The 8,719-nt window shown below is 41.4% G+C and overlaps 1 protein-coding gene across 2 annotated transcripts; it reads right to left on the reverse strand.

The window, feature by feature from the left end:
• Positions 1 to 2: 2 nt before the first annotated feature.
• On the reverse strand, positions 3 to 8,457 carry LOC118430674 (N(G),N(G)-dimethylarginine dimethylaminohydrolase 1-like). Of its 2 annotated transcripts, none has more exons than XM_035841661.1 (6): positions 8,387 to 8,457; positions 5,564 to 5,945; positions 4,540 to 4,642; positions 3,816 to 4,012; positions 3,265 to 3,396; positions 3 to 1,090 (listed from the first exon to the last, which is right to left on the reverse strand). In XM_035841661.1, the coding sequence occupies exons 2-6, from the start codon at positions 5,903 to 5,905 to the stop codon at positions 989 to 991; spliced, it is 876 nt and encodes a 291-aa protein (XP_035697554.1). In that variant the 5' UTR covers positions 5,906 to 5,945; positions 8,387 to 8,457; the 3' UTR covers positions 3 to 988. The 2 variants fall into 2 exon arrangements, with proteins under 2 accessions (XP_035697554.1, XP_035697556.1); XM_035841663.1 differs by lacking the exon at positions 8,387 to 8,457 and adding an exon at positions 7,209 to 7,631.
• Positions 8,458 to 8,719: the final 262 nt, after the last annotated feature.

Raw genomic sequence — 8,719 nt, forward strand, 5'->3', positions numbered from 1 at the left:
CATTTTTGTGTGTTTTTTTTAAAATAGGAGTTTAATGTTGATTCAGAACGACCATATACCATTTATGTTAACACTTTTAAACGTAGCCATATACCGAAACCTTGATAATATTATAGATAATAACAACAGAGTTATAAATACATGACTGCAGCGTGCAGCGTGATTTGATGATGATACTAAGCCATCAAACTGGAAGAATATAACTCTTGGTTTTCCGCAAATATATTATATATATTCTGGCCTACATAACGTTGTAGTGACAAATATGTCGAACAGTCTTTTAGAAATAAATATATTTCAAGTAGTTCAAGGCATTTGCCAAATAAAAGTGTGTCTAAGCAAATAAAATCGTAAGTCTCCCTTGTTCTAATTCTTTTCATCTCTCTGCCTTTCCCTAGGTATGCTTAGTATTATATATGATGCTAATTCAAATACAATGACTTGTATGTTATAATCTTATACATTCGATCATTTATAGGCAGCTGCAATAAGGACATATTTATTTTTTCATCGCAAACAACGACACCAGCTGCATTTCTGTGTCTGCTACACAGAATAAGGCCCTTCGCGGATACAACTTCGCATGTACAGGTCAAAGAAGAAGACCCCTTCTAAGTGCGTAAATAGTTCTGGTCTCGACAATGATTTTAATATGTCAAGACTCCGAACGTCATTTTGCATCACACTGTCCATTTTTTTTTGTTTATTTGTTTTAATTGGATCTCCATTAGGTTGACGTTATAAATAGTTTCACCATTCATCCCAAAGTACGTACATGTGACGTTACAATAAAAAATGAATGTAAGGAAAATTTGCCATCACCTGTGAGCTACGCGCAGTTGTATCCATGAACGGGCTTACACACCAATTCTACGTACTTCATTTAATTTTTTAACTTAAAAGTTTGTTCAAATAGATTATACAATCTTAGCAGTGCGTTGTTTTCCCCTTTCCTCCTATATATGATGGTCTATATTCGAAGTGATGTCTAGAAGAGCACAGAACAGCAGGACAAGGCTGCGTCCACCTTCCTAAGCTCCCCGATAGAAACTGACACCCGCTTGAAGCCCGCCAGTCTCTCCTCAAAAACCTGGATCAACAGAAACAATCCACCAATGTCTTAATTAAAATGTTTAGTATATAGGCTTTAGCCTATTCTCTATATACTGTCACAATTGCAAACCAGCGGCATTTCGCAGTTTGCTTTCTTAGCTTTCTTCTCGTGTCATCGCTACACTGTACCGTTCCAGTACTACACACACGCCCTTCCTCTGGAGGTCAGAGCTTCCAGATCTTCGCTGGTGCATGGTTCGGGCAGGAGGGGGCAGACAAGAAGGTGTTTCATGGTCTGCTTCTATCCGCAGTCATAAGTAGTCTGTTCATTTATGAGGGTCTTACATGTCTTTCTGTGCCTGTTCTGAGGACTAAGTTGGTCATGCCTTCCCCGCCTAGGGATTGGAAGGACATTCCTTAGGGGCGATGGTGAGTTCATGTGGTGCAGTCTGGAGGTCACAGGTGGGACCACATGGCCATCTTCTGAGGCTCCGTATAGCCACCGAGTTCTTTGACTAAGTACAGAAAACTATGTCTTGATCGAACTTTGCTGAAACGAAAAGTACGATACACAAGACAACAAAACACAAAACAAATCTTCCATTTGTTCGACGTGGGGTGTCCGAACATCACGCAAGAATAAACATAGCAGTAGTTTGTTAGGGTAGACCGCGTGAAGGTAACCTACATCACAGGCAGTTTAAGGCCTGTGACACCTGTAGATTCTCAGTCGAGCAGTTATATGGCCATAACTTTTGATGTAACCATCTGTTTTCAACAATTTTTGGCCAGTTAACGTAATTCACCCATATTCAAAATATGATGACAAGAAAATTGTGGATCCTCAATATTTTGGGTTTAAAAAACCATTTTTTGGTAAAAAATAGGGATGCTATTAAAATGGGTCTGTGCCCACTATGAAATGATTGTCTAACTGAGTCATATTTTCTGGAGTAATAGATTATATCTCTGTGACATCTAATATGCCTGGGGATCTTGCCGCTATACCTAGGTAAGGCTCAATTTTGGGGCAAAAACAGAATTTTTCGACAATTTTTTGGTATTTTTCGTACAAATATCTATACAGCCACGGAAATCAAAGATATTGCAAGAAGACCCACCTGATTTCTGAAGGTCTAAGGCTTAATGAACCTAAATCTGCCCAAAACTCGTAATAAAACTGGTGCCCTGATGTGGGCAGGGGCCGACGAAACACTACTTACCCTACAAGAACTGCGCCCAAGTAAGACATGTTTGACTGTACGTAACATAAACCGATGGTAAAATATGAATGTTTTATGTCTGTATCTGTTAAATCGCTGTTGTATCAATGCGAAATTTCGCAAGCAGTTAGCCTTATAAGGCATCAGTCAACTGCCATACTATTATTTTGGGCTAGAAGTATCGATTTATAGCATTATTTTGCTGTTTACTTGAAGTATGAGCGCCTCGCTATTTTCCCGCCACTCCACACCCCGGGAGGTCGGAACCCATGTTCGGACTGTACCACTTGCAGCTCTCGCGGGGGTGCCCTTTTGTTAACCGCTTCTAGTTATGTCGATATTTGATAAATACTAGATCAATATCTTTAACACTCAATATTAATAAGTCTTAAAAAGTAGTTAGTGTAACCCATACATCGTAAGTTCCTGTTTTCGCAATGTAACATTAGGTACTGACATTGGACCGTTCTAAAAACGCTCCGGCCCGGCGGGGTTACCTGAGGTCACGCAGTGGTTCGAATTTCATGTTCGACCAAAATTGTCACAGGCCTTAAAGTGCCCGTGATGTATTTTACGACAAATATTACTAGTTTTTTTATTTGACAACTGGTTAAAGGGTATCGTTGAAAAGGTTCATCAGTCACGTATGCATACAGTTACAACAATTTTCATCAATCAATGACTGTTTTTGTAAAGGTACAGTACGTACATACCTCCCAAATTTTCGATGTCTACCAGTACATCATCGTCAGGGGAATGTGCTAGGGGGGGGGAGGGGGCAGATGATGCACGCAAACCTGACCTAGTCTCGTGTTCTCTCGCGAGAACTGAGACTAGGTCATTCCCCTGACGATGATGTACTGGTAGACATCGAAAATTTGGGAGGTATGTACTGTACCTTTACAAAAACAGTCATTGATTGATGAAAATTGTTGTAACTGGTTAAAGGGTCTTCTTTTCTTCCAGTATCTCGTGACGAATTCTTTACCTTCATGCTGTTGGGCCCCTCCTTCTCGGTGCAGTGTATGACGGTTCCGTTGACGTGAATACAGTCCACAGCACTAGCACCGTCCGGCACCCACAAGGGCTCGTACTTGAACTCACTTTTCCGCTGAATAGTCTGAAAGAAAGAAAGCAAGAATTATTTTATTAATCAATCTTGTAGGGTAGTCACATTGCCCTCGTTTGTCCCGAAGCAAAAAGAATAATTGTGGCAATAAAAACTATTGCCATATGGCGACTAACATGAAATGCAGTGTATTTATGAACTATCCTCATTAATTATGTAAATTAGCCCCTGATTTGCGCAATTATCAATTAATAATGTAAGACAACTCTGAAGCTATCTACATTTCAAATATCATGAAGATCCGCCAACCCATTCCCGAATTATTCCCCTCTGAAGGGATGATGCAACTTCACATGCCTGGGGAAAAAGTCCTAACATGCCTGACAAATTTTGGGAATATTCTTGTCAAACGGACGCTCTCTATACCATTAGGCTAGCCCCTGAGGCGTTGCCAAAAAAAGTCATCCTACCTGCCAAGCTTTCTTGCCCCACTTGTTGTTGCCCAGTGCGATGATCCCGGGAGCAGCGCAGCAGGCCACGCCCTTCAGGTGGAACTCCGGCCAGGCCACCGGGATGGCGTGAACTGGGTACTCTGGGAACGTGTCGGCCAGGGCTTTCCGACCCGCTTTGTTGGACATTTCTGACGCGCCAACAAAGAACTCCTTTCCTAAGGAGAAAAGACATTATACTTGAATGTAAGTTCATCTGTGACGGTAGTCAACATTATGTTACAATTTTAACAGCTTTGGGTCATTTCAACTTGAGAAGGATCAGAGGACTGATCGAAATCTTGTTGGTAAGCGCTTTATTTTGTGTACGGATATAGAGTTTAAAATTGCAACATAATAAAGACGTGATACTTTTTACAATATTGAAATAATTCGGGCGTGCACTCCCGGCAAAAAAGACATGAGAGCCACAAGTGCAGGAAAATGGTTTGATAATAGTGCTCTGTCTCTAGAACTAGAAGCCATGAGTTCGACTTCAACTGTGCATATGCATGTGTTGCAACTCGACATGCACGCTACCGGAAAGGGTTGAAATCTTTATACTATAGGACGGTACGTTAAGGCGTATCACTATTGCCTGTCTTCTCTGTCACGACCAGTGGAAGAATAGCTCGTCAGTGACCTAAACTGGACTGATATCACTTCCAGTATCTTTCGGAGCTGCAAAGTTGCAAATAGGACCAACCTGTAAAAACGACGTCACCCCCCTCTAGTGTTGCCTTGTCATCATCACGTATCCTGTGGACTTCCAGCCCCAAGTCTCTCAGACACTTCTCCACACAGTCAAGCTTAGGGGAAGAAAAACAAGCAGATCTTCATGTGTGGTGGTAATTTTTTAGTAGACATAGTAAACGTTTTTACACGTTAGGCCAAGTTGATTCAATTGTGCGCACCAATGTTTGTCCGCTTCCAAAAATAAAGTTTTTGACTGTGAAAGATGTATTGTAAATCGTACATACAGAATGAGCACATCAATTGAAAAGAAAAATACTGAAGAATCTGTAGAAGACGGCATGTAAAATGGGGTAGGAAATTTCCAGAGCAGCCCTCGTAACCCCAGCCTCGCCTATTGAGTCAGTGAAGTCAAGCTTGCCTAAGATTGACGTTTATGACTTAGGGAGAAGAGATGCTGCTACAGTGGGCCGCTCTTCATCTTTATCATTAACATGAGGCTCTACGAACTAGATTTTCGAGCTGTTCTAAAAGGCTTTAAAACAGCTCTGAAGAACATACATGTAGTTATATCTGATCTCAAAAGTAATATTGGAATTTAGTATGGAAAAGCACCTTTGTCTCTGATGTGCCTTACTATTCTTTTAATTTTTACGAAATACTATCCATACTTTGTAAATTTCAGTTTCATTGATTTTCGTCTTACTTATGATTTGATATATGATTTGACCTCTGACCTCCACCCCATCTCTTGACATATTGAGTTTGACCTTGGAACGTCTTCGACTTGAGTATGGACACCGATTATGTTTTGACGCACCGGTTTTATGTTTTCTGTACTGTATGTTGTCCCAGGGTGTTCAAAGTTTGACTGATTGTTACCACGTTTTGTCCTGTATCTGTTATGTACATGTACATGACGATTGTACGCACTGTTGTAGGGGCTACCCATCTGTTTGAAGATGAAATAAATAAATAAATAAATGAATTTTGATAAATAATAATAAAAAATAAATAAAAGATTTGATAGCACTAACCTCCCGTCTCCTAGGCTCTCCCTCTGGCCTGGTGACCAGCGCCCTGTTGCCGACCACCACACAGGTGTCCTCCACAAACGGGCAGTCTGGAGTGGACTCGTCCGCCGGTAGAACGGTCACGTCCAGTCCCAGGTCCCGCAGGGTCTGGGTGTAACGCGCGTGATCCTCCCGAGCTTTAGCAACATCAATTGGTTCATGTTTCTTTAGTGTTTGGTAGAATGCGTCTTCTTGGTACACTTTGACGCCTTCCGATTGGTCCCGAATGGAGTCCGGAATTTGCCGAACCAGGGCTCGGGTAAACTTCGGGAAACTGTCGGCCATGGTACTGTTGGGCTGACCCATTAGACTGGTACGATGACTGGTAGCGAGGTATACGTAACAGCTGTTAGAAAGGAATAACATTTTAAAAAATCTTTCAATAGACAATATCTTTTATGAAAGATCTTGGAAAGCATACATTCTTAGAGAAATTTTGTATCTTGCATTCTTAAATCGTAAGGGCGAGGTAGTACCATGGAATGGCAGTGGTTGTTACTGTTCTATGTGGCAAACGTGGTGTGTAAATGACACGGTGGCACATATAAAAATGAAGCAGTCCTGGGACATACTTTATTGGACAATGGAATAGGTGAGACTTGGGTGTCACCTCATCGTAAAGTTAACAATGTGGTGTAAAGATTCTTTCCCAAGGACACAGCAACGAAACCGGGACTTATTGGTTCCGAGTCAAACGCTCTAACTACTATGTTACACGATTCCTCTGGCACGAACTGCAGATTGGTGGTTAGAACAAATACCAGGTACTGCCGCAGGTGAAACAAAGAACAAAAGAGGCCGCTTGCCCATTGATAAGGTACATACTTTGTCTGACAATATGGCCGATTCGCCTGGCTGGACAATGGACTAGCCTGTGTTTATACAATCTCTCGCTGGCTGGGGTTAATGACCCCCTCACCTAGGGCGGCGGCAATACCATAGGGCCGGCCGCTAGGAGCGCGATTTTAGTCAGGCTAGACAATGGACCGATCCCGAAACCCCGCCCCCTGTTCTATTTCGAACACCTATTTTCTATAATACAGAATGGCGCATCTTGCCACATTTGGTACAAAAAACGCGAAAACGTAATCGTTTGCACATATAACTATATGTTGATAGATTTATCGTCGGGGAGGGGGTCATTAACCCCAGCCAGCGAGAGATTGTGTAAACACAGGCTAACCTCCCTAATGACCTCAATGAAAAGTGGCCTGTAGGCCGATTTGAGCTTCTCTTAATTGAATAGACAAGGGTTCAAACAAACAAAACAAAATATAGGTCTAGCGCGGAATCAAAATATACTGTGGTATGGTAAGTTGTGAAAGAAGACAATATGTTACATTAGGTATTTTGAAAACCAATTAAGGCCCACATTGTTTTGTTTGCATTGGAAACAGGTACCACAGCTTCATGGCGTAATGACACAGCAGATTTGTTGCGAAGTCATTAGAAAACTAGATTATACCGATTAGAGGCTGTTTCCGAATGAATTAACAGTTTGTTCCAACCGGTACGCATGCTTACCCAGTCAACTCTATTCAGAACCTGTTAGGTGCATGTACTGGTCTTTGAACGAGCCCCATAAATGAAGACAAATGAAAAACCTTACCTTCCTTCGTTCACAGACTGAGATTCTTGCCGGGTTTTGTTGACACTCCCTGTTTATCTGCCTCATGTCTTTTAATGAGACACTAGCGCAGAGAAAAATGACGTACTGGAAAGGCACTCTTCATGCAAAGGGCTGTACCATTTTCATTGTGCCACACATGAAAGTTATGATATATACCTCAAAACTCTAAAAGTGACATATCTGCATGGCATTAAGTAACAATTGACCATTTCAAGCCCTATTTCTACTATTATGATTAGACATAGACGGCAAATGGTGATTTTAAAAGGTTATTATCTCACGCAATTGTTACTTTTCTGCACGGTCCCACCTTTGTCCTAATGTAATCCTCCGTATAGCCCACAGCGTGTAAGGTGTTGTGCTTAGTTGGGTCACTATATATTTAACCTCCTTGGTAAGGACAAGGATAGGGCTGTACCAAGACTGGTGCTTGTCCCACGATCTCGGCCAGTTTTGTACTCTAACAAAACCTTAGAGAAGTGACAAATTTCAGCTGTTAACGCAAGAAATCTAACAAAGGAGTCATATGTTACATTTCTTGCGTTAACAGCTGAAATTTGTCCTTTGTTCTATTTCTTGCCTTAACAGCTGAAATTTGTCCTTTGTTAGATTTCTTGGTTAACAGCTGAAATTTGTCACTTCACTCAGGTAAAATGAGTACCTGGCATCAGTTAGAGTTCTTCAATAAGGACATTAAACAGAGGTCCATTGTTCTAGGAAAGCCACACCTCGAGCAGGAAAAAGATTCCACTACACTTATCAGAAAGAGTAGGGGTTCATTTCGGTGTGAGCCAACTTTAATTAAATCCTGTCCAGACATGCAGCTTGTGCTGTTCAGTACAAACCTGGTGTGTTAGCTGGCATAAGGTGGTATACCGGGTATGTAATGCAGTACAAACAATACGACGAACAAACCGTCCATTTCTAACTCACTCACTCTAATTTCTAACACTGGAACAAAAATCAACTCGCTGGCACCATGGCGAAACAAAGACCGTACATCCTACGTTGTAAACACCAGAAACCTGATACTCCAGTGATGACGTTTTCCAACTCTAACAAGACATTTCAATTTACCTTCTTTCATTCGTATACTACTTATTATAGTATAGAATATATCCTAAGATATCACTGATAAAAAGTGGACGTTGAAATACCTTCTTGTGTTCGTGGTTGGTTCAGAAACCGAGCGAGCCCCACCCGTTCTCGTGATCACGGAACTGTTGTAATGGCGCAGGACAATGGGTTGTCACGTCCTGCACGTTCTAAATTCGGTATGCAAATGAAGCATTAGATCTATGCAAATGGTAAGAAAGGCTTTTAGGATCTCACCGGTTATTAATTTCACATCTGTGTCCAGGTCTTTTGTTCGAAGATTCTCTAGGTTGAACAACTCCCAGTGGACTTTCTTTCCTTGGGCTGTGACGTTTGAATACAATTATTTTTGTTTAATTTTCGGCTCGTGACTTCTTGCTAATCTCCAAGCAGAT

This window comes from Branchiostoma floridae, chromosome 14, assembly GCF_000003815.2.
Source record: "Branchiostoma floridae strain S238N-H82 chromosome 14, Bfl_VNyyK, whole genome shotgun sequence".
NCBI classification, from domain to species: Eukaryota; Metazoa; Chordata; class Leptocardii; order Amphioxiformes; family Branchiostomatidae; genus Branchiostoma; species Branchiostoma floridae.

What these genes read in the sequence shown, in the direction of transcription:
- LOC118430674 (XM_035841661.1), bottom strand. Translation starts at nt 5,905, where the DNA reads ATGGGTCAGCCCAACAGTACCATGGCCGACAGTTTCCCGAAGTTTACC. An exon ending in GAGAGCCTAGGAGACGGGAG is followed by an intron (nt 4,643 to 5,563) that starts GTTAGTGCTATC and finishes TCTTCCCCTAAG; the next exon opens with CTTGACTGTGTGGAGAAGTG. An exon ending in GGGGCAAGAAAGCTTGGCAG is followed by an intron (nt 3,397 to 3,815) that starts GTAGGATGACTT and finishes TCTTTCTTTCAG; the next exon opens with ACTATTCAGCGGAAAAGTGA.